The sequence below is a fragment of the Anastrepha obliqua genome, chromosome 3 (assembly GCF_027943255.1).
Source record: "Anastrepha obliqua isolate idAnaObli1 chromosome 3, idAnaObli1_1.0, whole genome shotgun sequence".
Taxonomy (NCBI): Eukaryota; Metazoa; Arthropoda; class Insecta; order Diptera; family Tephritidae; genus Anastrepha; species Anastrepha obliqua.
In genome coordinates this window covers 70166575-70194362 of record NC_072894.1, presented here as the reverse complement: position 1 = coordinate 70194362, position 27788 = coordinate 70166575, and the positions used below count along the sequence as shown (strand labels likewise).

The 27788-nt window shown below is 35.0% G+C and overlaps 1 protein-coding gene across 1 annotated transcript in view; it reads right to left on the bottom strand.

The window, feature by feature from the left end:
* The window catches only part of LOC129242057 (uncharacterized protein DDB_G0283357-like), a 136273-nt gene that overhangs the window by 52049 nt on the left and 56436 nt on the right, over positions 1-27788 (bottom strand). Inside the window, exons 3-4 of the mRNA XM_054878616.1 lie at positions 27068-27109; positions 1086-1136 (exon numbers count right to left, since the gene is read on the bottom strand). Of these exons, the coding sequence (XP_054734591.1) occupies positions 1086-1136; positions 27068-27109 (93 nt within the window). The remainder of the gene's footprint in view (positions 1-1085; positions 1137-27067; positions 27110-27788) is intronic.

Genomic DNA, 27788 nt, shown 5'->3' with positions numbered 1-27788 from the left:
AGAAAGTGGGTGGGTGAAGGCAGCGATACGGCGCGGACTGTATTTTGTTGTCGTTATACGATCTCTAAAGTAAGGCACTAGTAGTTCCAATTGTGATGGAGGTTGTTAGCTTTGCTTATTCAAATTGAATAAAACTAATTTTGTCATAAAAAAAAGGAAGATCAGATTGGAGGTACATTTTCCAATAGGTTTTTGTGACAGACTACTGTCAAACTAAAAACATAATTTTTTTCAGTGATCATTGACAACTCACCATGAAAATATTACGTCACAACAACGTTTGCAAATCGTACAATTATATTACGAACACCAGCGCTCTGTGAAAAGTGTTCATCGCGCGATCCTGCCAACTTATGCTGTATGGTGTATACCGATGACGCCCATTTTCGACTTAATAGCTACGTCAGTAAGCAAGATTGCCGTATTTGGGCTGAAAAGCAGTCCGAAGCCATTCAAGGATAGTCATTACATCCATTGGAAACAACCGTTTAGTGCGGAATATGGGATGGAGGAATCATCGCTCCAAAGACGTGAAAGTAACAGTGAATGGCGAACGCTATCGGACAACGACTTTTTGGTGCTTCCAATAAGACGTGTGATATCATACCTTTGGAATTTTATTTATGGGGATATGTAAAGTCTAAATGATTTGTGGATAAACTAGCTTCGATTGATGTAGCCAAATAAAATGGACCGCTTGCTCGAAAATTCATAAATTGCCACACTGCGTGGGCGTTGAGCAAGTTCCAGTACTGTTCCATATGAAACTAGTTATGCGCTAGTTGCAGCTAATTCGATTTACTGCAGGGTTGCCACAGATGTGTATCATGTAAATATTATGTGCGTGTAAGCAGCTCAGAATTGGTGAATCGTGGTGCACTTGTCGTAGGACAAATGCTCTGCCACCCACTGCATCTCAAACAGTACGGGATTGAATAAAAATATATACGTTTATAAGTACAGCAATATGGCGGGTAATTTTATAAGACAGAGCAACTAGTAAGAAATTACTGACTATTAAACCGTATAGCGTTTTCCTAAAAACGGTACAACAGAAAAATTAAATAGAAAGAAGGAAGACTTACGACTTTGCAATGTGGAGAATTGTGGATTCTGGTGGTTTGGGGACAACTCACCTAAAAAGAGAGCAAAAGAGAGAAAAAATATGTTAGCTCGCATTTGCATACATGTAGTTAAAAAATATAATAAATAAAATAAAAGAAGGAAAAAGAAAAAATTTCTTAAAGGCTTTGCTTACCATAGTTAGAAAGGTCAGATTTTGGTCACGGTCAAGTATGTGTGTATCGTTTTGTTCGAAAACTTGGTGCAGTTTGAAGGTATTGTATAATCCCATTATTTCATTGAAACCCTTGTCCTTATTGGTGAACAATCGATTTTCACAAGCAGCACTGCAGGAAATATTCTTACAGGACCGAGAGGCAACCACTTTGTGTCTGGTGTCGACCATAAGATGGATACATACGTACGAACGTTTCCATCATTCGGTTCTATTGTGGAGAGTACAGGTCCAAGTTAAGAGTTTGGCTGTAGGAAATCAGCACATAGTAGTTGATTCCTTTTCAATCACACTAAACACAAAACAATACCTTCTTGATGGTCAATCGTGGCTTGACCAACATTTGCGCCCACTCATCATGCTTCGACTACTGCTGTTTTCGCTTGGTGTTGTCATAAATGACCCATTTTTTATCATCAGTTAGCATCAGGTTCGGAACTGAGCCGATAGCGTACTTTCTCTTTGTTGATGACCATCTTTTTATCAAGAAAATACTGAGTCGAACAATCACAAAACTATCTCATAAGTCTTTTAGTTAAAAACCATATCTTTCTAACGCCATCTAGAGTAAGCCGATTCGAGCGTATACATTTACTATTTTAAAAGCACACATTACCAATAATATCATATTAACATAGTATTAAGATAACATCAATCTCTCTTTTTTATAATTTCAGCATATAACCCTGGCATCCTTTCAAGCAATTTCCTTAGTAATTCTGCTTCATAGAGTTTGATCCAAAGGTGAGAGACCAGGTTGAACAGCTATTTCTGATTCACTTACCTATCACCGACTTACACTATAAGTTTAGTATTCAAATCCGGTGCTCTATATATATTTTTTAATATGGAAGAAAACGCACAACGCAGGCAGCAAAAAACAAAAAAATGCCAGAAATAAACGCACTCTTTAAGCACCTCACACCTACATTTTATTATACCTAAATGCATGCTCAAACATTTTTTTGACATTCTGATTAAAAAGTTTGGAACTTGGATTTATATGATTTTCGGAGAAGAATAAACTACATTTTCAAAGAAATATTATTAAAATTAAAAATTAAAAACATGTCAATAAGTGCCATGCGCTATAGATATTTAACACACAGTCTTTATAGAATTTCAACATAACTTCTTGGTCTAATTCCAACGAAAACACATACATTACACGCACTAATTGTGGGTGCAACAAACTGTGCAAAATCGCGTTTTTGTCGCCACGCAAATTTCATTCATTCCTCAGCACAACTTTTTAACCACCACACAGGGTCATTCAAGTTTGAGTTCCTTATTTAGCGATGATTTGTTTTGACAGCTGTTGCAATTACGATGGCATCTCTTTTGGCCTTTGTTAAACAGAAAATTCACAAATTACTGAAATGAATTCGAGGAAAGTATAAAAATAATGAACAACTCTAGAAAATAGTGGGATCTATATTATAAAAACAGCATTTCGCAAAAGTGTGAATATTTTTACTCATTATAGTTATCCAACAACGCCAGGATTCAAAAGTTAAGTAGAAAATTTTAGTGAACTGTGTCGGTACAAAATTCAGAAACATTCCCGAAGAGAATAATTTCACGATACTCTGCAGTTCTCTAGCCGACAAGGTCTCGCGACTATAGTGCCTTTAGACTATTTTCGTTGGAGTTATGTCAAAGATAGAGTTTTCACTAATAAACCAGAAACAATTGAAGCTTTCAAAGACAATCGACGCCAAATTATTAAGACAGAGCTTGAATTATGCCTAAAAATTTCAACAAAAAAAATCGGCATCTGTAGAGCTATTGAGACATCTCTATTTAGATATATTCGCGCATAAAAAGAACTCCATGAGTGATTTCACATCTAGCAGTAATGCCTCCACGCCAGCTAGCAAAATTTGGGGAGACAATTTTGCGGAAAACAGCCCCCCGGCCCTTTAATGTTTAAACTCATTAAGTCAGCAAAACGAAAAATTTAAGCAACAAAAAATGTAAGAACGAAAGCGATATAGCAAACGAATTTTGTAAAGTTCGGTTCGAAAATGCTTCAAATAGTAAATTTTCCTTAATATTCCAAAACAGCGCATACAATATTCATCCCTCAATACACAACACAATACCCGCCATCCCCAAAAGCCCTAAAAAGTGAAGCATTAAAGTTAGCTAATTCGAACTATTTTCAGCACTATTGAAGTTACAAGTCATGACACTGGCAACAGATAAAATGCCATACCCAATGATGCGTAATCTTCCATATGAAATCAAAACACACACAAATCAAAACCATTGTAACAATATTTTAGGCAACTGTATTCCACAAACCTACCCAACTAGCTTAATTACATATACGCATCTTAAAACCAGGTGCAAAAATAAAAACTACCATAAAATCATACAGACCCATATCTCTTAACTCATGTCTCTCAAAATGATTGCCAACAGACTATGGTGGTTTGTGTCGGACTATCCAGTTGATAGCCACCAAATATGGTTCGAAAAAGGCTAATCTGTAGTTAATACTCTACTCTTACCAGAATACTAGCCCAGAAAAGGCTTTCAACAAAATCGGACTGCACGCGATAATAGACGAACTCATATCCTCGAGACTAGTCCTGACATCAAATAATTCAATACAAAAGGATTTGTTGAACCTCTACGTCAATAAACAGACAATGGATTTCCTTTCACAATATGGGTTTCATTTGAATTAAAAAAAGAAACATAAACATTTAAACACCCTATACAAAACAAAGTTTATTTCAAAAAGAAAATAGCCGCTTTGTGGCTTGCATATTCACAGAAACTTCAAGGGAGTAGTGTGGAATAGGAACAAAAAAGAAAATTAAAATCAATAAAGAATCAACGGGAAGCTCATTACAGTGGGATTAGAAAAAAATTTAAGTAATGCGTGTGTGCAGCACACTGTAAAGGAGGAGTGCGCGCGCTTGTGTTTAATTGCATTGCTGCGTTGTTTATACTTTTCTGACAAGTAGCAGATTTGGAATGAAAATAAAAAATGAAGAGAAAACACAAACAACAAAGACTGGAACGAAAGCAGCATCATACAGCTGCAAGCCAGCCAAGTTTGGAGCTACTAACTGAGCCATACGATATTGCAAAAATCGCAATTAATTCTTCTCGCATAAATAATTAATTGTAAATAATGTGTAAAACACTTGAACAAGGCAATACAAGCAAATAAGCGAAAATTTAGCAGAGTGAAGGAAAAGTGAAAAAACTATATTGAAATTAGTAAACAAAAGCAAAAAAAGTTAATGAACAGTTAGTCAGTCAAGTGCTCCAATTGCAGTGTGGAAGCAAATAATGATTGGCTCCACAATTTGCATTTTGCTGTTAATTAAGAAATGCAAAGTGCATCTGCATAAATGAAAAACAATGCTTTGTCTATTTGCAATCGTGGCAATCGCAAAACCGATAACGGCATACGGGAGCAAAAGTATAGTACATAGTACTCCATGGCTTCAGAAAATTAATTGACGTCATATGGACTCGGTATAGTTGCTATTCAAAGAAAGAGGTTTCTTTGTGTATTTTTGCACCAAGGATTGTGCGGAAAATTTTACTCGGTAATGTTCAACATTTAATAACATAAAAACGAATATATACACATAATACGAGTAATAGTTGCCAAAGATTTTAGGCTTTACTTCGATGATGAACTTAGCAAGGTTTGTTTTATCCTTATTCAAAAGGTTTCAATTTTCTGATTAATTTGCAATTCTTGGACAAAGGAAAGAGTGATCATATGCCGGTTGGTGCTCTTCACGATTTCCATGATTTTAATAACATTTTAAACGATTGGCTGTGAAAACGGAATCGCTGGAGTCATCGCTTTGGTATTGCATCAACACCAGGCTTGGACCACAAACAGCATAAATTTTGCCAATGGCTTCATCTTGGTTGTAGTGCGACTGAAGAAAGCATCGCCTTGTAATAGGACCAAATGAAAATATTGATATAAAAAATAAAAACAAAGATCCGACAATAGATTTTGATAAAGAGTGGACTCAAATTTTCACCATTTTTTATATTATTGTGGCAAATATTTGCTTTTTGCTGACGAACTTCAGATCTAAGACAGTACATAATTTGTTAGGTCTCATGTAGAATATGCAAAAAATATTTCTCAAATATACTCTTCAATCTCTGAACTTTATTGGTCTCATACTATCACATTCTGCTAGTCTGATGCTTAAGTCCTTAGAAAGTTGTAGGTCTATACTGTGTCTCTCTTTTACTCATAATAACATTATTCATCATTGCGTAGAAAATTTTGAAAGACACTTTAACCCTCTAATTCCTCAATGGTGAGTACTTCTTTTTCGCGAAAGAGCCAAACACGCTCTTAATGGAATTACTTGTATTCAGTTCAAAGCAAAAAATGTGTGAAAATAATACAAAATTAAGAATCAATTTTCTTTTGCTCGATATGACCACTTTTGCCTTGACTATGGCCCTAAGATGCTCCAGAAATGAATTGCAAGCTGCCCGAATGTGGCTTGCAGGTATTTTGGCCCACTCGCGGACAATGGCTTTTTTCAGCGCCTCGAGCCTGTTGAATCTTTTAGTTCGGACCTTACTCTCCAAAATGGCCCAAAGAGAATAATCCATCGGATTCGCGTCTGGTGAATTTGAGAGCCATTGTGTGACGTTATGAAGTTCGGAAGTTCGTGTTTTAGCCTTTCTTCATTCAGTCGAGCTTTGTGATACGGTGCCGAGTCCTGTTGAAAAGTCCATTGCCCGACACCGTTTCGGTAACTTAGAACTTACTGTCGTGGATACGGGTGGTCTCCTAGTCGTCTGTTTCTCCCATCATTATAACATAGATCTGGTATTATATTGTTTATAAATTCGGATTTTGCTTTGTAAGCTTAGACGCTTATTCCTCCATATTACACCGCGTAGGCATCCAGAGATTCAAACTGCTTTACACATGTGGTTATCTACTTCGGCTTTCATTTCCTAACAAATGTCCTTCTGCCCATGTAGATTTTACAGCAGATATTATCTCGTTCCCAATCAAAATAAAAGTGATAGACTTGAGCTATAGCCTTGTCTTACCCCTGTTGCCACCGGTACTGGGGATGACATTTCATTATTAGCTTTGACGGAAGTGGTGTTTTCGGCGTTGAGATTTCTAATTACTGCCATAACATTGTTGTCGTCTTGAAGCATGCTGACTTCGTTTATTGCACACTTGCCCTTATGCCGCTCGATACGAAGTCGTCTCATGTATGGGAACTGTTGGCGCACAGTAAATTGAAACTGCCCTCACCTGACAAACTGGGATTTTTTGAATGATCGGCAATCCAATTTGGATGAATGCTTATCAACTTCAATTTTTGGCGGAAAAGTTAATTTGTGTGAAAAGTAGCTTTTTCTGTGGATGCTTCCGTTTAAGGCCAACTTCCTGGACTAAAGTTACAGATACAATCTAAAGAGTCAGTCTACATACCTACAGATATAAAGTACGTAGGTATGGATATCTCGTCCCGAAGTTTCAAATAATTCGGCTTACCGCTGTCGCAAATAAAATCTGATGCGCTTTATAAAATCGAATCAATCAACAAATAAAGCGAACATATATCAGTAAAGCAAAAAACAAAAATGTAAACAATTAGTATACTTATTCACTGCTGTGTATATATGTGCATATGTGTGTGTCTAGTAATTAATAAAGCAAATTAAAGCCAAGCTCATCTCTTAAAATAGATTTTATTTTGCATTGCTTTATTGTTCGTACCTACTAAGCTTATCGCGCACTTTATTAAGACAAGACTGGAATTTTAATGTGTATAATTAGATATTTACGAATGCATAACCCATTTTATTTTTAGAAGCGGTGCTTATATTCAGACATTTTTAATAAGCAATAAACTAACAGTTGTCTTTTCAATGTAAAAATATTTCTGTAAAATATGAGTTAACCCTTCAGCTGACGTCTTTTGTGTTTGGATATATATATATATATATATATATATATATATATATATATATATATATAATTGGCGCGTACACCCTTTTTGGGTGTTTGGTCGAGCTCCTCCTCCTATTTGTGGTGTGCGCTTGAAATCGTCTGATTAATATTTTCAAAGCACACTTTAAACGTCTCTCAAATGTTTTATTTAGACTTTTTAGAATTTTCATAAAAAATTTGTCGAAAGCGAAATCAGCGGGGGTTTAAACGTTCCACAAAAATTATCCTCATGAAGTTTTGTGAGAAAGCGGCTTAGAGCTTAGAACACCTTTCAAGTCACATACAGATTTATTTGACCACGATTTAAAATTTAAAAAGTTTGACTGATTGTAAAATAAAACCGAAATGTGGTAGTCTATAATTTTTGTTATTTTTTTGCAATTTCTCATGACACATAAAAGCTTACGAGTGTTGTTTTTTTATTGGAATGCATTGCAGCCACACCTTACCTTGAATAAAGTTGTTTATCTATCGAGGTGTGATCTTTCACACGTGGCTGTCAATTATCGTATTAAAAATATACACTCGTATGTCTGTACATCGATTTTGCACTGCAGTACGGAGCATCTTACGACACTGACCAAAGGCGTCGTAGCTTGAAAAAGTAAATTACTTAAGTAGTTAGGAAAGTGGATTATGTAAGAGTTTGCTTAACGCAATGTGATAATTGACTGAACCTTAAAAGGCGGCACTAAGTTTTGCGAAAGGCAAGGATAACTATTCTATTTTCAGCTAGAATGTATTTTACAATATACAATAGTTGCCCAAGTCAATGTAACCCAGATTATTGATAGTCTAAAACACATTATGTTTTTACAGCGAAAAAAATAAAAATAAAACAAAAATAGGAAAACAAAAATAGCTTATCGCAATTTGCCTATGATTCGTAGAAAAATTTGGCATCAGTGTTCAATAAATATCAATTCCATATATGAAAAGTTGTTAGGTAATAGAAAAATGTGGATGTATACATTGCAGCCTTCGTTAAATCCTCTCGCAACTCAAAGATTTCCCTGCATCATGTTTCTCAGTAACTCTTGGCTCTTGTGGGATTTTTGGATTTAAAAAAAAATGTAGCATTCTACAGGGTCTGGCAGTTGAGGTGGAAGCCACATGAGCGAAGTCCCGACGAAGTGTCAATCAAATGGCGAAAGAACTGAAAATATCTGACTGTAGCATCGGCCGCATATTAAAAAATGATCTCAAAGTCAAGCCTTCCAAGCTCCAAAAGGCGCATTATCTCACAACAAAGCAGCAACAAGTCAGACTTGAAAGAGAGATGGAGTTGCTTCGCTTGGTCGAAATCGGTCAATTTCCGAAGATTGTGTTTTCTGACAAGAAAATTTTTCAAATTGAGCAATTTGTGAACTCCCAAAAGGATAGGGTTTATTTGTTCATACGAGAATTTGAGTCATTGATTGGCCACCAGGAGGCAGCACCCACCGCAGGTAATGGTTTGAGCCACTGTGATCGCAAATAGGCGCTCTCCAATAGTTTTCATAGAGCCTGGCATCGAGGTTCCTTTGAAGAGGTGGCAGACAAACATGTCAGTGGCAGACCATAGGCGTCTGAATAGGACTCGGCATCGTCTCACAAAACTCGATTGAACGAAGAATGGCTAAAAAACAACGTCCACACAATGGTTCTCAAATTCACCAGACGCGAATCCGATGGATTATTCTCTTTGGGTCATTGTGGAGAGTAAGGTCCGAACTAAAAGATTCACCAGTCTCGAGGCGCTGAAAAAAGCCATTGTCCGCGAGTAGGCCAAAATACCTGCAAGTCGCATTTGAGCAGGTTGCGATTCGTTTCTGGACCGTTTCAGGGCCATAGTCAAGGCGAAAGGTAGTTATATCGAGCAAAAGTAAATTGATTCTAAATTTTGTATTATATTCACATATTTTGAATTGAGTAAAAGTAAATTTAAAAAAAAAATGTATGGCCTTTTAATTTTTTACACTTCGAGTGCCGGACCCTGTATTCCATGCAAAGTTTAAATTCTTAAATTTTTTGTGTACTGCGCCCAGAAAAATCATTTGAAAATGTCATCATATTCTCCCTTTTTTCTCCAAAACACAATTTCCCTTTTCCGTAGTTCGTCTGTGATAAGAGGAAAGAGAACATGGAAAAAATTCTCTAGAAAATTTTATTCATGATAAGAGTAAAAATAGCAGGAAAAAAACTCCCGGAGAGTTTTTATTCAGAATCGAGTTGTTTGATGATGATGTATTTTATTTCAGAATCTATAATAAGCTTTACCAGCGCCGATGAACCAGAAATGCAATAAATAAAAGTACCTTATTGAATAAAAACCGGGTTTTCCAAAAACGGATTTTCCAAAAAAATATGAAAAACTCTCGCTGCAACCGGACACATAAAATATGAATCCGAAATTTGACTAGCATTTTATTTATGTTCCTAAAGTAAATACCTTAAATTTTATTTATTTATTAGTTTTTTGAAAAATGTGTTTTAATTTAATTAGCATTCACTTCGAGTGCAGGGTTGGACAAATTTTTAAATGTTAAACCATGCAGAACAACCAGGCAGAACAACCAGGCAGAACAATTGACATTTCGTAGGACAACCCCGTGATAAAAATGCCCCTTGCTAACATGAAGATAAGATAGAGCACAATCTGATTGAGCTGAAAAGTGAACTGATAGTATTCTAGAGCACAACTAGCATTTTTCCCTGCAGGGTTTGCACATACATACACACGTATATTCGCAAAGTTGATATGTGTATACATACATGTGCACAAACTGGCACCCACTTTTTGCTACATATTTGCTTTGCCGCCTAAGTGCTGCAATTAAACGCCACTTGAACGCCTAAATATGTAGAAATGATTCACAAAATTATGCAATTTCCAGAGATATTCATGTATGTATATAGATATGTGAAGTTAGCTCCAAAGAAGGCATTTGTAAAAGAAAGCTTCAGGGGCAATTTAGGTGTAAATTACATGTTCATATGTACAGTGAATGTCACAAGAAAGTGTACACCACATATTGAGAGGTTAGGACTATTTAGTATGTAATTTCAAGCAGGGGATGACGGTTGACGAGTTGATAGAGATACAAATGAACACCCCAGAATTGATAAATGTTTGATATAATGTACGCAATCTATTTGAAGATGGCATCGATTGTTAAAAAAAATCTGAGTTTCTGAAAAAAGTTAACTCATATAAGAAATGACAGAAAAGCTTTAGAGCATAAAACATTTGAGACAAATTACATGAGGATTAGGAAACCGTTCAAAGCCAGTTTTAAAATTTACATTTAGTAGAAGGATTTCGTATTCATTAGCTAAAACAAAAAACAAAAAAAGAAAAAAAAAAAACGAATGTATGTATGTATGTAAAGTACATAAAGTACCTATTAGTCAATTATTTATTCGAATCGAAACATATGGAAGTATATGTATTATGCAAATACAAATAGTAGGAGAAACAAGCTGAGTGTGTGTGCAGCTATAAAGTTGGAATTCAAAATATTTTAAATATTTACGTATTTGTAATTCAACCGGTTAACAGCAGCTGGTTATTATTTATAAATATTGAAGCATATTGACATATAGAGGCAATTGACTGGAGAGAAAAGCCTTAGATTTTCGAGGCGTAGAAAATTCAATATTCAGACAAAGTTAACGTGCAGTGCCAATTGCAGTTTTATCATATCTCTAAATATTAAAAAAACGCCAGAAACTTAATTATCGAGATACAAAATTGGGTAATCTGATAAATGAGATAATAATAGTTATTGATTGAATAATCAAAAAACGTATGATCCGTTGTAAAATCAATGCTAAAAAGCCAAATCTATGTCAAAGAGATTACACCGTGCGACAAAAATCAATATTTTTTGTTAACCAGCCAAATTTGTATATTCACATGAAACTATAGCTTTTATAAACTCGTAGTAATTTTGCATATACAGTTTTTAATTTTTTCATCAATATAATATTTTTAAGGACTTTAAAGTTTCACAGGAGAAACATAACAAAGTTAATGTTTTTTTTATTTTACATTTAACAATTTAGTAAGAAGAGCGTTTTGAGGTATATAGCATATTACTACATATTTAACGTTTAACCTATATATGTTTATGTTGATATACTAGGTTGTTCAATAAATTTTGTGATTCTGTTAGAGAGGACGTTGCTACTAGCCTAAATTGTTTTTGTTATATTGATACTTTATTTCCTACATTGGAAAAAGCAGTTATCGTGCAGCGATTGAATTTTTAATTTAGGAGGTTTGAAAGCAAAGAAAATTTATGAACGAATGTTGAAAGTGTATAAGGATTTGTCTCCATCAATTAGAACAGCAGAAAGATGGCTTGCTGAATTTATAAGTGGCCGTACAAGACTTGAAGACGATTCAAGTCAAGAACGTCCGCGACAACAGCAATAACACCAGAAATCGTTGGACAAATACAGGACACCTTATTGGAAAATTGTCGCGTGACTAAAAGAGATTTAGTAGAAGCCCTAAGCATTTCATTTGGCAATGTTGGCAATATTTTGACTGAAGTATTGGGTTTCAAAAAGCTGTATGCGCAATGGGTGCCGCATTCACTAACAACTTTATGACTTTCTCTGCAATATTTGTAGCGCTTTCGAGAGGATAAAGTGGATTTTGTGCGTCGGTTCATGCTATGGATGAGCCACTATGATCCTAAATCGAAAGAAGAGGCTAAATAGTGTTTGTGTCACGAAATCGGCCAAGAAACATCAGGGATGGAAAAGGAATTTTAAATGGAGGTTTAGTTTGCAAGCTAGCAAAACAATAAATTCTGAATATTTTTCTAAAATTTTCACCAGCTGAAGAAAAAAATTCGTGAAAATAGACCCAGTTTGCAAAAAGGAAATAATTTTTTTCAACAGGACAATGTACCGTGTCACAGGGGCATTTTGACAAAGTCAAAAATCAATAAATTAAAGTTCGAATTGTTGGAGCATCCACCGTATTCACCACTTTTGGCTCCCAGCGACTTTCATTTGTTTCCGTCCAAAAAAATTCATGGATGGAAAGAGTTTTTTATCAAATGATGAGGTCATAACAGCTGTGGAAGCGTATTTTGCAGCCCTTCGAGATTCTCATTTCAGATAAGGAGTTCATGAATTGGAATCTCGTTGAAACAAGCGTATTGGTGTTCAGGGAGGCTATACTGAATAATAAAGTGTATTTGAAACCGTAAAATTGTATTTTTCTCATCAAATCGCAAAGCTTATTGAACAACCTAGTATTTTGACAGTGACTACTCTTTTCCGCTTGAACTGTTGAAAGAAAGTCAGTATCATATCTCGGCGGCACGAAATGAATTGTTTTACGCTTGAGCAGCGTTGGGATATATTCCAAACTTATTTCCAAAGTCAAATTGTATTGCCGAACATGCAGAACATTGTGTTTCATAAAAGGAAATATTTGTTTTTAGACTATATTCTAAATACTAACAATATACCGAATAAAATAAGTTTTTGTTATTTTTACTGATTTTTTATAAGGAGACCACCGGAGACGGATCGCCCTTTAAATGCATTTAGATGCATATGAAAATACTACATACACCCATACATATGTACATATATAAACGCAATTAATTGCAACTGTGGAAGCACACCCAGGGGCATGGTACATACACACGTACATTCATAACTACAGCACGTACTCATAAATAATAAGACGAAAACAACCGGAGCCCTCTGATAAAGCGGCGGGCAAAGCATGTCTAGTTTGTACACCTTTTGTCTACTACTACACCTATGTAACACAAAATATGTATATGAATATACATGCTTATATAGGAATGTATTTATATGCACATATAGTATATTCACATACCTTATGACCGTATGTATAAAACAATAGTTTAAAATTTTTAATAGCAAACATTCATTGCAGCAGCTGCAGCGACAAACGAAAAGTATGTTCACCGCAAAATTTATTCAGGCCAAATATTTAAATATGGTATGAATATGAGGGGACTAAAAAATCAATATATGAATATTTTATGTTTTGTATATGACGTAACGCTATTTTTATAAGAGATTTTTAAGTTGCGGGGGAAAACGAATTGCGGGTATCGAAGTTAGAAACAGAATAACTCACCCTTGAGGCCTACTTGAGGAACAAAACAATCACAACGGACAATAAAAGCTGTACAAAATAATTTAAATGCAATATCGTTCACGAAAGTACGATAAAAAGCACGTGCCTCTGCAAACTTCGAAGCTGTCAGAGCTTACATCAGATAGAGCAGGCAAAAATGGATAAATAGCTGCCAAGTATTTAAAGCCAGATTCTGAGACCAAAGTCTAAGTGTACTAACGAACTAGTTTTTGGATGTGCACCGTAGGCGTGAATTCATAAATACAGCGGCAATTGTAAAGTCTTAATCTCAAAAATTCTACTTTGCTTCCCCGGAGAAAACCACAAACTCATTATTTTAGCATCGCTCTACATTCTCAGTCAGAATGTGAATTTTAATCTAGCAAAGGTATACCCAAGAAATACGTAAGCGAACTTCTTAAAGAGTGATATCTGGGTATCGCCAGTAGATCTTGCTGCTCGAGAGATATTCGAGTAGCACACCATATACTTTATATGTAATAGGTTGTTTTTATTTTTTGCCGAGCTGCTCCTCCATTCTAGTAGTGGTGTATGTATTCCTTTAATTTCCTCAAATGCAGAAACCTTCAATTTTACGCCGCCCCGAACGGTATGTGGTTTTTTAAGAGGAGCTTTTTATGGCACTTACTTGGTCGTAATTCGCTAGCCAAAGACTGCGGTTCTAACGCTCTCCTTGCCGCGAAAAAATCACAGTTGTTTTTATTTCTACCTTTTTTATTACATGCCCCAACAAAGCCCCCATTCGTAGATAGGTGAGGTGAAGTAATGGTGTTGAGCGCTGCAAAATGCACACTTCTATAAACAACAGCGTGATGACTGAAGTAAACAATTTGCAACCGTCACATGCCAGGCGCGTTGGCGGGCGGGTAAGCGATCGGCCGTAGACATGAAAGCGGCCACTTGCAGCAAACAGTAACTGTTGTGCAAGTGTCATCGTCATTTATCATTGACAAGCGCGATTATAATGAAATATTTATAAATTGCACTTGGACATGACTATAACTACAACTACTACATTACTTGCGTACAAACATTTGTATGTGTGTATGCACATACCAAGAAAAACTATAAGTGCTACATTATTTTGAGTTTGTGCCTCAGACTTGTGTAAGTATTGCAACAATGGAAATTTAAATGCCATATTGTGTGCAAAAGTAAATTTATATCGAATCTGTTGGTGTAAATTGCATGCATAAGCGAGGGCATGCGGAGTTTAATCAATCGAAATGCTTACTTTGTGATTCAACGTGTGTATGTGTATTGGGCGCGTGTGCACAGATGCTATACACGAGCGCTAACAAATTTCTATTGAGGTCATTAGAAAAATATGGCAATTATTATACATTTAGCTCCCTGCAATATGCCCGGGGGTAAATTAATTGTTTTAATTACATGCTACATACATACACACATAGATACATACAAATTTCTAGAATGTGCTTCATATATATCTTATTGAATTGAAAGAATGAACTGAAACATCTTATTTCACTTATATTTTCTAATTTGTGTTAGCGAGTTAATGACGCTAGCTAAATCGACAAATGCTCAATAAGAGAACCATGAGCAATGCACCCACGACTTAAGCAAGCGGAGACACCTTTCACTATCTGTGGGCGAAATATAGCGGTGACAAAACCTGAATTTGTGATTGACGTAAAAAAATTATAATATAATTTAATTTTTTTTCGTGTAGCTGCATTTTAATTATTGAATAAATATAAATACTATTAGTTTCTTACAGTTATACGGTTTTAAAATTATCAAAAATGAGTGACAGGAAATAGTCATGCAACAACCCATTCGGCTACGACGGCCGCTAATATCTACATCTTATAAAATAAAGTTCCGAAATACGTACGGAATGTAGTAATTTCGTAGAGAATGCTTAATATCTTTTTCTTTTAGTTTAAAGCTTAGCTATCCGGAAAGGTTAATTTTAACATAATTTAAATGAAACTTTAAGGGGTTAGGGGTAGTCAGATTTTTCAAAAATTTGATGCTTTTTTTGCATTTTATTAAAGTATAATATCTTAGAAATATTGTGTGAAAATTTTAAGTGAGTCCGATAAATACTTTTCAAGTTTTTCAACAATTAACAAAGCGTGCTCGGACGCTCCGGAGCGTTCGAGAGCAAGTAGCTAGCAGCAGCTGCAAGCAACTGAGCGCTAACGACAGCAAATCGATATTTTGGAAGCTGTTATGACGGCTGATGAACTATTATACATATAGCCAAGGATGGCACTGTGTAAGTAATTAAATATTTGATATAACTCTACATAAATCGATAGCAAAACTTTAAATGCGGTTTTCTCAAAACTATATTTTTTGAATTGGTGATCACTGTAACTTAAAAACCGCTTGGTAGATTTCAACAAAATTTATGCCATATTGTTAATTTTGAAAAAAAAGAGCTTCGATCAGGCACAATATCAGGTCCCAAGGACTTGTGATGATCACCGCAAGGGACTTCTGGAGAAACGGGCTCCACACAAAGAGCGATAACTTTTACAATTATTAATTTTTTTTGAAATGTTGCTAAAGTCAAATCGAAACATGATGTATTAATGCTATGTTTTTTATGTTTGTAAAATAAAGCAATTGACTAGCAAAAAAAAGTATTGAAAATCCTCATTTTTTCGAGTCTCTAACTACCCTTAACCCCTTAAAGAGGCGTAACAATATGTAAAAATATGGTAAAAAACCATCAATTGTTGCTGTTATATCAAAACTATCACACTTTGAAATATTTACTTCCGTTCAGTATCAATAAAATTAGTTATTATTTAACCAAAATTAAAAAGGAGCATTTTTGCACAAGAAAGCTCTTTGTGTGTATGCTCGCCGTTCGCTGTGTGCCAAATGTGCCGAGTTAGGTTCAAGGGAAATAAGCAGATAAACCAAAAATGAGAAAATGTGCGCTCAAATATTTGCTGATTTATTTTGTGGCTTACTGTTTTTTCGTTATTGTTGTGTTGCTTCAAGAAAGCTCATTTCACCGCATTAAAAAGCAGTAACGTTCAATTAAATCTAATTGGTGAATAGTGTTTTTAGAGGAGTAAGCCGAAATTTACAGTACTTTGGTTTCAATATTCTCGAAAAGATTAAATGCTATAAACTCCTTACGAAGTGAGCGCTTCTTGGACAATGTCTTACCTTTGGCCGTGAGTAAATACACTACTACCTCAAAACATTTTAAGAGAATACTTTCTTCCGGAGAAGATAAGCTAAATATTGTTGAAAATAGACAGCGGGCAGGTTCCAGCGACAAGTGGACACATTGATCAAGTGGGCACAAGTAGTTGTGTTTTGATTCAAAATGCAAAACTGGTTGAGAAAGTACACCCTCTAATTGAAGAGCTTGCAACTTAGTCATTGTACTGACTGGTTTAAAGAGAGAGAGCAGTGTTATCAGCTACCAATGAGCATGAGGATGCAGTTAATATCTTAATACTTTCAAAATGTAATGCGGAAAAAAAATCTTTCTATTCGATAGACACAGTAGTGGGTACTAATGGGGCTGCGTATTAGCTAAAAGACTTTTTAAAATCCTACTGCCTCTATTTGTGGTGTGCGTCTTGAGGTTTTTTTCGAGAATTGAGTAACCTACAGTTTAAGGCTGCTCCGAATGGAAGATATTGTTATTTTCATTCTGCTACGGCGGACCAGCCGTGATTGCCGCCACATAAAGTGGAACTGCCCGATATAAATTCGCCAACATTATGTAGTGGAATTAGGTTGCTGATCAAGGCGGTTAAAATGTTTTGATTCCTAGAATCTCAATAATACCATTCTATTTCAATTTGAACGACTCCAGTTCTCGAACAAATTATGTTTTGCAGTTACAATAATAAAGCTCAATGGGAAACACTTAAAGTGGGTGGTTTGGACCTTAGATCTCAATGTATTACACATGGTTAATTATAGAGCAACAAATAAGGTGTAACAAATAAAAAAAGTTTATAAATATATGTTTGGGCTTCTGATGAAAAATATATAAATATTGTGGGCACTGAAATAAAAACAAAATTAGTAAAAATAACTTGAGTATACTGCATACTGAATGCATAACCACCTCTTGGAGTTCATTTAATGCTACATTCTGTTCATTCGTTTGGACCATCGGTTCAAAACTTCCAAAAAAATAATTTTTAAGGGGTCCCGGTGGCCTTGAAATTTCAAAAAATCGAGTTTTTTTTTTGATAATTCGAAGGTATAGGCTTTTAAGAATTGACAGTATATTCTTAATGGTTGCAAAGATGTTCCCAGTACTTTCGATTCTACAGCCGTTTTAGCAGTTAGAGTCAGGTTCGTCACGCGTCCACTCTCAAAACTTTAAACTTAACTAACAAAACTCCTTTTTTCAGCCTACCGTTGTCAGGAAAAAAAAATACCAGTCTAACGGTTAGACGCGATAGAAGTGAAACCTTCCGTAAAACAAACTGAGAGAGAATGAGACGAAAGCAGCATTAGGAGCGGGATAATTATAGGTTCATTATAATATTGCTATAAAGTTCATATTTTATTTTCTTCATTTTATTATTATTCATCCTCAATGTTTTCAATTTCCACAAATGATACGAGTGGCTTATGATAGCTAAAATATGATACAAATGCTTTGGTTTCGATGTTGTCAACATATATTTGAAATACCGCGTCAATGGTTGTTTTTGATCGTGTTGTCGATTCAGTGCGATTGTTACACATTTTTAAATTGAATGTTGTATTGAGAACGTCAATTAAAGGAACCGCTGTGTCCAATGCAAAATTTACGTTAAAATCGCCACTTAAAATCATTGGAACTTTATTGTAATCTTTTCTAAGTATCCGCGATACTTCTGGTGTATACTTTATTAAATTTTCGTGAATGAATTCCGTGATGCTATTTATTGAAACTCTAACACAATTACATTTTTTTGAATGTTACAAACACATATGCACGTAGGTTTTGCTGGGGCGTGACCGAAACTCTAACACAATTGCACATATGCACTCGTATTTGTTTGAAAATCGACTTTTTTTTTTGGTTCTCCGTCACCTTTGGAAAATGTGTAAACAGTAAGCAAACTTTATTCATATATTTTTCCTCATTTTTGCATCAGTAAAATTAAACAAACGCCGTGGCCGAATGGGTTGGTGCGTGACTGCTATTCAGAATTCACAGAGAGAACGTCAGTTCGAATCTCGGTGAAAACACCAAAATTAAGGAAAACTATTTTTCTAATAGCGCTCACCCCTCAGCAGGCAATGGCAAAACACCGAGTGTATAAATAACTGTATAAAAAATTTTTTTTTCTTGTGATTCGAACCAAGAATTTTGGATCGGAAGCTCACATTGCTAGCCGCTCGGCTATCGCGCCATGCTGTCGGCGCTGGCCTAAAAGTTATTTAGTTCGTCGCTACGTTTATATGTAATATTCGTAGCCAAGAGTGTCGCTTTTTTCGTTTCACTTTTTCTCAAATCACTCCCAACGATTCTAAAGAAGTTTTCACTTCAAAAAAACTATTCAATCGAATCGTCTGAAATTTTAATACGTTGTTCACAACATCAGTGGCTATCGCACTTACTAGAATCATATTATTATTTCAATTGTTTCGTATTTTTTTATTAAAAACCTGAAAACCCCCGATTTTTAGAATATCAAATTCAAAAAACGCGCCATTTTGTAAGCTTGTTTTTATTCTAGTACGGGACATAGATATGTAGCTTCAATCATATTGATTAATAACTTTTTTTGTGTTTCACCGTCCAGGACCAATTTTTCGGAGGGTCAACTTTCGCGCCATTTTTAAATTTATTAAAATTAAAAAAAACCTTTGTTTTTTTTCATTTCTGTATGTAGTAAAAGAAGTTAAATAAAAAGCCTACAAAATTTAAATATCGTTTTTAATTTTTTTATTGTAAAATATTAGTACTTCGTGTTCGTCTTCCACAATACGGTGTTTTATGGTTTCCGATTATTTAAATTTTTTAAATAAAATCTGCTGTTGATTTGGAGGACTAATGGCTTTCTGCGATTAACCGGTTTTGTAATTGTACCTTATTAAGTTTTTAAATTCTGACGAATGATTTTCTCTGCCATTTTAACTAAATTCATGAGGTAATACTTTTTGAGGGCACATTTATAGTTATATTAAAAATGGTAAAACTTGTATTAAAAAAAACACGCAAATATTCCAAATGATTTGTGTGCTTACGGCTTCTTTCAAATAACTGTATTTCTCATATACTTCTTTTATCATTCATAACGAGTTCAATATAGATATTTTCACGCGTAGTTTTTTTTCCATGCCAAGTTCCCTTGGCGAATTTCGTAGAATACTTAATATAATGTCCTAAATAATATTTATAAGTAAATTTTAGTAAAATATCTGCGTTTTAAGTTGCTTAAATTAAAGTATTGTGGGAAAATTTTGTGGAAAGTTTTTCCATGTCAAGTGAATGTATGGTAGATACCCAGTTCGATATGTTTTGCCGGACACTGTATGCACACACTTATACATGCATATAAAGATTTACAAATGGAAAAAAAAAATAATAATAATTCCTTCAAAAGAATGGAAAAAGGAAGAAATTATTAAAGAACCAACTAATCCATAAAGGCCGGGGCCGAAAAGCGATTAATTTCCAAGAAAAATCGCAAAGTTCGCCTAAAATTTCCTTAGAATCATCATTTAATAAACTGCTTGTATAGTTATAATGCCAACCTAGCAAACAAAAATGTGTATGTTCATATTTATTTTATCCTAGCAAATAGTGAACCTTCGAAGGTGGTAGCACAACTTTAAAAATTACTCTTAAATTACTTTATATGCAATGATTACAAATGATTGACTCTGATTGATTTGAATCACTTCGTCTGACATGCAAAAATTCAGTTTAATTATGCACAATTCCACTAACTTTAATATTTGTTAGACATGAACGATTAAACTGTTTTGCAAACGGATTGGCACTCATATGGTAAATCATATGCCAACTAAACAAATTTTTTGTAAGGTGCGCGACAAAGTGAAAGTGAAAAACAACAGAGAAGTGAATAATCAAAGAATCAAGGATTGTTGTTTTTTTTTAATAATTTTCCGTTATCGTGAAATATGTACCGCAAATTCGTCATTGCAGAAACAAAGTTTTTTCAAAAATTTCAATAAAATTGCAAAAACAAAATTTACATATAATATAATTTTCAAATAAATTTACATATACATGGTGGCGCAACGTACCTCTTCTTAAAAGATATTTGCAATTTTTACCACAAGATGGTGCAAAATATACCACCCTATCGTTAAATTTCTAATTATTTTGTACGTCGATCATTTTTGGCATTTGTGAACTAGACAGCTGCAGATGCAATGGAGCTCGAAAAGGTAAATTTAAAGATTTCCATCTGTCAAAAAATTTTTTATTTATTTAGTATTTATTCAAAAAGTTGTAAAGTTATTCAAAAACAAAATTGGATCATTAATTTTGCGCCACTTTTTACTGGTTCTTACCTACACATGTTAACTCGTACCCCTACGATTTCTTTTCACATACACCGCGTTCCAAATTGCAAGCACAATAATGTTATTATCACTCAAAGAGATTGTTCATATGTGGTGAGATCCATCACAGATCTTAATGATAATTTCAAATTGTTTAAAGTTTTTCATACGAAATGCCAACACTATCAACCCGTGTCCTGTGGACAATATACGACTTTAATGCGCGAAATGCAACTTATTTTCGTAGTAAAAACCGACAGACAGTCAGAACTGAAAGTCGCTTCCTCGATTTCATGTGGTGTTGCAGATTCTGATCGTTTTCTTTTATTTTCGATTATACACAAAACCGATTGTCGAAAAAGCTGTTCTGCTTATAACTAAAAAAACAAAGATGCACCTAAGTTTTGAAAATTTTAATTTTAATGAATAAAAGCACTGTGTTTCAGAGGAAAGGTGGAAAACAAAATTTAAAAGACCACAGCAATCACTTGGAGCTGCCAGAATCAAAGTAAGTAGCCAAAATGATTCCACTAGAGATTAGTACCTTTTCGTGAATTCTTTTACTCTATCCTGATTTTGTTCTATGGTTTTCAAAATTATTTGAGATTAGGTTATATGTTCGATCTTTCCTCAAGTAACACTCAAAGCGCCTTTTTAAAACCATTAGGGCAGATATCTGCAGCCAACTAGAGCTGTTGATGTAATGGGCAAAGTTGATGGGGTTTAGGTTGGAGCACTGACTCAGGCTCTCGAAGAAAGGAACACCCAGTGACCTTAATCGCATATCTGCTAAAACAGGACATTTGCAAAGAAAGAGCTCCACAGCTTCTGAAATGGGAATTAAATAATAAATCTAGCTTTCCGGCGTGTGTGCCGATCGTCTAAATGGTTATCGTAATAGCATACGAAGAAATGGAGCTCAATCTCTTCTGCGCTTTCCTGAGAAATAAGTTGTGCAATTCCTCTTAGACAACAGGCAGGGAAATGCCGATGACCGGGTCAACTCCAATTCAGTCGATCCCTCCCTAGCAACCTCATCAGCAATTTTATTTCCCTACCATGAAAAAGCTACTATATTAATTAAAAACCATCTGCCATTTGGAGTCGGCTTAAAACAGATCCCTCCATTTGTGGAACAACAACCCATATCAGATAAATGTTACCTCCACACAGAAGAGATTTGAGCTCCTCCTTACAAGAGGTGAACAGTTTGAATCTGCACCATAGCGTGGTCAGAGCCTTGATCGCGGCTTGACTATCGGAAAAAATGTTAATATTTCCTACGTTCCATAACCTTTTGCATGGCTGCAATATCGCAAAGATTTCCCCCTGAAAAACACTATCAGTGTTCGGCAGTTTTAAGGAAATAGATAAATTGACTGACTTACAGAAAAACCCAGTTCCGACTCCCGATTCCATCTTGGCCCCATCACTGAAGACAGAGCCACCAGCACCGATCGATACAGATTTCCCCCGTGTTCCCATCTTGCCTACTTGGAAATATTGCTCTGGCACGGCTCTCAAACGTCGCGAAGGTATGTAAAGCAGTCAGTTACACATTATCGCTATCTCTCACACATTTATATGAGTATAAGATTTATTTATAATATACATATATGAAGCCAAGAACACAAACAGTAAAAATCCAGGAAAGAACAGACACACTCCTCTCAATGAAGCCACTACATACGAGTGCATATGTATGTATAATACATACATACATACGAAGGACCTGTCTTGCCTTACTGTATGCTTTTTTCATGCAAAGCTGATTATTGACATTTATTTGCTCAAATGCAAGTTTATCCGACAGACTGTCAAATGGACAGAAGTGACCATATGCCAACCCCTTCCCTTTTCCCATTCCGAATTCCACACATTTGTTTCGTTTTATACAGAAACTTTCTTTGAAATGTATTTCGTTTGCTTTTCAGCTGGAACAGCTGGTCACTTAGCAGTCTATTTGTTCAATTCTTAAGTTTTATTTGTTTTAGTTTTTTGTCATTCACTTCTACTACTGCTTAAATACTGAGCAGCCTTTGCTTCGGCTTACCGCTGACTCGGGCGGAACAGATACAGTAGCTTTGCTACAAATTCCATGCCTTTATTAAGTTTCGTGTTAATGTATTCTCAGTGTACACTATCTTGCGGTATCTTTGTACATTTAGATAGTTTAAAATGTGTGTTATTTAAAAGCAAATATTAAACACATTGAAAGTTCAAGAATATGCATAAATATAGCAACGCACTAAATAATTTACTCTTTCTCCGACTCAGAAACTAGATTGTTTATTAAATTTTGCGGTTCGATAAGAGAGAAGGTTTCTACTAGCCTACATTTTTATAATTTATTTTTTTTTTTTGTTATGTTGGTAAACTTTTCATATGGACGTATGTGCAGTTTCATTTCAATCTGTCGTTTTTTGTTTACATTTAATATCGATGTGTCATAGTATTTTCTACAATGGAAAAAATCAAGTATAATGCGGTGGTTGCATTTTTATTTTTAGAAGCTTTAAAAGCACAAAGAAATTTTGAAAGTGTATAAAGACTTTTTGCCATCAATTAGTGCAGTACCTGGCTTGCCGAATTTAAAGTCGTACAAGCCTTGGAGCATCCACCGTATTCATCACATTTGGCTCCCAGTGACTTTCATTTGTTTCCGGGCCAAAAAAATGCATGCATGGAAAGCGTTTTTCATCAAATGATGAGGTTATAACAGCTCTGGAAGCGAATTTTGCAGCCATTCCAGATTCTTATTTCAGGTATGGAATTCATAAATTGGAATCTCGTTGGAACAAGCGTATTCAGGGAGGTTATGCTGAATAATAAAGTGTATTTCAAACCGTAAAATTTTGTTTTTCTTATCAAACCGTAAAACTTATTAAACAACCTAATACCATATATGCAATATATACAATATATGCACAATTTTCATAGACACGATGAACGTATGAAAACTACCGAATTTCGAATTTAAACACTTACGGATTGGTATGGCGTACATTAACATATACTAAGCTGGCAATCAAGTTGAGAAATATGAATATTCTAAGGCTGAGTTCACACGTGATAGTTTTTTCCTTACTTCCTTATCGCATAGCAATTGCTCGTTTATAATCGATAAAAATCAGTAGCTATCAGTTTAGGTTTTATTGCACCGTTTTTGTACCACTGCATATGGTATACTTCTGCTTCGACTCAGCTCCTCAGTGAGCAACGGTTTTTCAAAAAAAATCCATTTCTTCAAGTTACCGCTATTGCTTGAAGTTGCGTGAACGCTCGATGCGAATGACATCTTAACATCCACCCACTCCTCCCTTGTATTTTTTATTTTTTTCTTTTAGCTATCATTACTATTCTTAACATTTACTTATTACTACGTTTAATATAAATTATTATTATAAATTATCCTACTAAACAGTGTCGTCGGATTCAAAGGCCACAGCCGGTCGTTGGAATTAGTTTCCAGTGTTATAATATATAATTCGCGCGGTTACTTCAGAAGTGTGGGGAGCACTGGTAAAATTAGTAACGGGTCTAAATGTGGCAAAAGAAAGTTATAATCTTTTGTTTCCTCTGGTATTACATACATACAATTTTGTTTTTGAATAATATTTTTAATAAATATAAAAAAAAATGATTTTGAGTCAGTCTTTATTTTGACGTTTATCTGCTCCATTGCAACTCTCTACACAGTTCACAAGTATCAAATGTGTTTGACGTACGACACCATTTGCACAAATTACAAATCTTCCGATACGGTGACCAATTTTGCGCTACCACCAAATTTATCTAGGTATATCACTTATAATACTATCTGTTTCTGCACAAACGAAGTTATTTGATCGATTTTGCGGTCACTTGGATTTAATTTGGTTTCCATTTTCGATGGATTCTCACCCGTCACCAGGAATTTCACTATGATGCGTGCGTTTGAATGAGTTGCAATATCTTTATAAAGAAAATCTGTTGCCATGTGCATAAGCAAAATATGATCATTATTCCTGAATATTCCACCATATCAAAAATGTATTTTGTAAAAACGGACTCTGGCGATTTTTTCGGTTTGTTTTTTTTTTGCTTAAAATAGTTTAGAGCTTGAAACCAAAAAAACATCGATGTAACGATTTTTCACTGAAATTCATTTCAGGTCCACCATGACATACTTGCAAGAATAATATACCATGTTTTGTACCATATATAATGTTTTGTTTTTAATTTGGTTTTAAAGTTTCGATCCACTTACTGTTCAGTTATTCTCTTTGTTCCCTTTTTTAAAACTGTACAAATTAGAGGCATAAACCATCATCATAATTTTGTTATTTCCAGGTAATATTTATAACAAGACTTAGATAACAGAAAGTTTGAGGTAATAATTCCAAATAGTGAGTCTCAAAGTTAAAGCAATTATTTCCGATTTTCGGAAAACTTTTTATCAATGCTGGAAGAGTATATGTTGAGAGTTCTTTGCTTCTCTTATTTGAAGTATTTATCACAAAAGTACTTTCACTTTTTCAACAGCTGACTTTGGCAGTTGTGTCACCACTCGCAACAATGTGTGCTGAATCAATGGCCAGCCTGAGCGCGCTCACCTTCATTTTACTCTGTACTTTGTCGAATGGGTTACTGCAAGGATGATAGATTTACCAGGTTAAGCCAATGACTACGGTGAAAAAAAAAATTGTGGGGTGAGCTTCGGCTGCCACGTCACAGCGGATTCGCCAGCCAAAATCTGCACGATAATTTCACACTCTCGTCCAATCAGTCGTTGTTCAGACATTGTGTTATTTTTTATTCTTATTTTTTCGTAAATAAACCGCTTCGTAACCCCATTTACGTGAGCCCCTCAACCTGTTATTGGCCACACCTTCCACCATGGTATTACTGTACCTTTCTGAATGGTTTATGACAATGATAGTAAATCGTATTTTGAAAAGTCACCGACTCCGTAAGCAGATGATATTGCCTCTATAATAATTTATGGTTATTGTTGTTGTATGTAAATGGGGGATAACCCCGGAGTAACAGCCCTTGGCCGAATATAAATACGTGTCCCTCCGGCAATGTCAAACCTCTTCTCGTCAACCATACGATTTCCAGCCAATTTTGTTCCAAGCATTTTACATCTCTAATTAGCACCGGAATGGATTTTTGTCACCACAACCTTAGCTTACATCCTCTTTAATTGCATACCAAATCAAAAAAAAATATGTGTGGGCAAAAAAGTAGAAGCTCAAAATCGAAAAAGGAATTTGCAACACTCTTTTACAATTCTCTCATAGTTCCAACTCATAAGCACTTCCGCTGTTTAGACAGTAGTATGAACTTTTGTGGATGGCAGCTGCAGGTACTCGTACTTCTATGGCAACACCAGCAAACAAACTATTTAATGTTTGGCAAGCGAAGTGAGGAACGTAAATGAAGCAGAGAAAAACGTGTGTGTTTCTACATAAACACAAGCACACACATACAGCGTCAAAGGTATGTACTTAGGTGAGTATTGATGTGACACCACTTTAGGTAGCTCCAAAAGCGGAAGGAGGAAAAAGAAAAAGGGGAAGTCAGAAAAGTCCAACCCATTCGCGAATCGCGAGTACTTGAATTAATAAGCAAATAATGACCACCTATTACGGAGCAGCTGCATATAAGCAGTGAAGAGAGCGTGTTTTGCTGAACAACTTGATTCAATATCCGCTATAAGTACTTTCTTCCGTCAAAAGCACTCAACATTCAACTCAATAATTCTTTCAGCTGTAGGAAGCGGAAGCGACGAATGCTTCGCCGCCAAACGGAATAGGTAGACTGAAATGTGAATGAAAGGAAGTAGAGGAGGAGGCATAGTGTTGACAATAAAAACAACAAAAATGAAAATGAGAAAGTTTATAGTAAGCGGCGTAGTAAATTTGATTAAGTGAAATATTTGCCCACACGAAAGCGCGGAAATATGTATTAGTTTATCACTTAAAATTCTGGCAGTATGAATATTGTGGAATTTCAAATTAATCATAAGTTATATATAACACATACGAGCAAACGCTTAAATTAATATTTCATATTTCTTGTGTTAAACTTTCACTGATAGTAATAAATTCAAAAATAAATAAGAATTTCTTAGCGAAAATATTTTCTTTATATGTTAGCTTAAACTAATAAAACTTACTTGGATGTGAGGTTGGTATATTTTCAGAATATTTATTCTTACCTAGAAAGAGAAAAAGTGTAGGAAATGAATTAATTCAATAGAAAATGCATCAGACATTTTATAAATAAAAACAATCAGTAAGAAATGTGATATAATGGTAATTTTATTTTGCCATTTGTTTTCAGTAAATTTAGTCGTAAAAATTCAACATTGCTTTTAGGAATAACATAAGAATAGACACAACAAGTAAAGTACTGATGTTTTTCCACAAATGGAGGGACCTACATTTTTATGCCGCCTCCCAATGGCAGCAAATGAGTGCTTTTATTAGACACGTTTCATGGCAGACATTCACATTTTTCAATTAGTTTGCAATAAATTAATTGTTTCGGCAATTGGCAATGTGGCATGACGCACCGACTGGTTGAAACTATAGTACAGGTCTTCAATATTCATACATAGAAACCTTGTTATTCATATTGCAATCTGTTGGCTCTAGGCCCCTCTCCAGCTGCAGCTTCTTCGAAGAAAAGTGGCACAATGGCTCATTGGCCCAATGGCAACAACAAAGAGTAGCACAAGAGGAATATAAAGGTTTCTAATGCACTAACGTAGTTTTTTTTAATATCGATCTGCGATGGCTGTCAAAGGCACGGAAACTTGGAAGCCCCTGTTTATTAAATTCATTAAGAATGAAATTCCGATGTTCACAAATTAGTTGAAAAGGCATGAAATGACC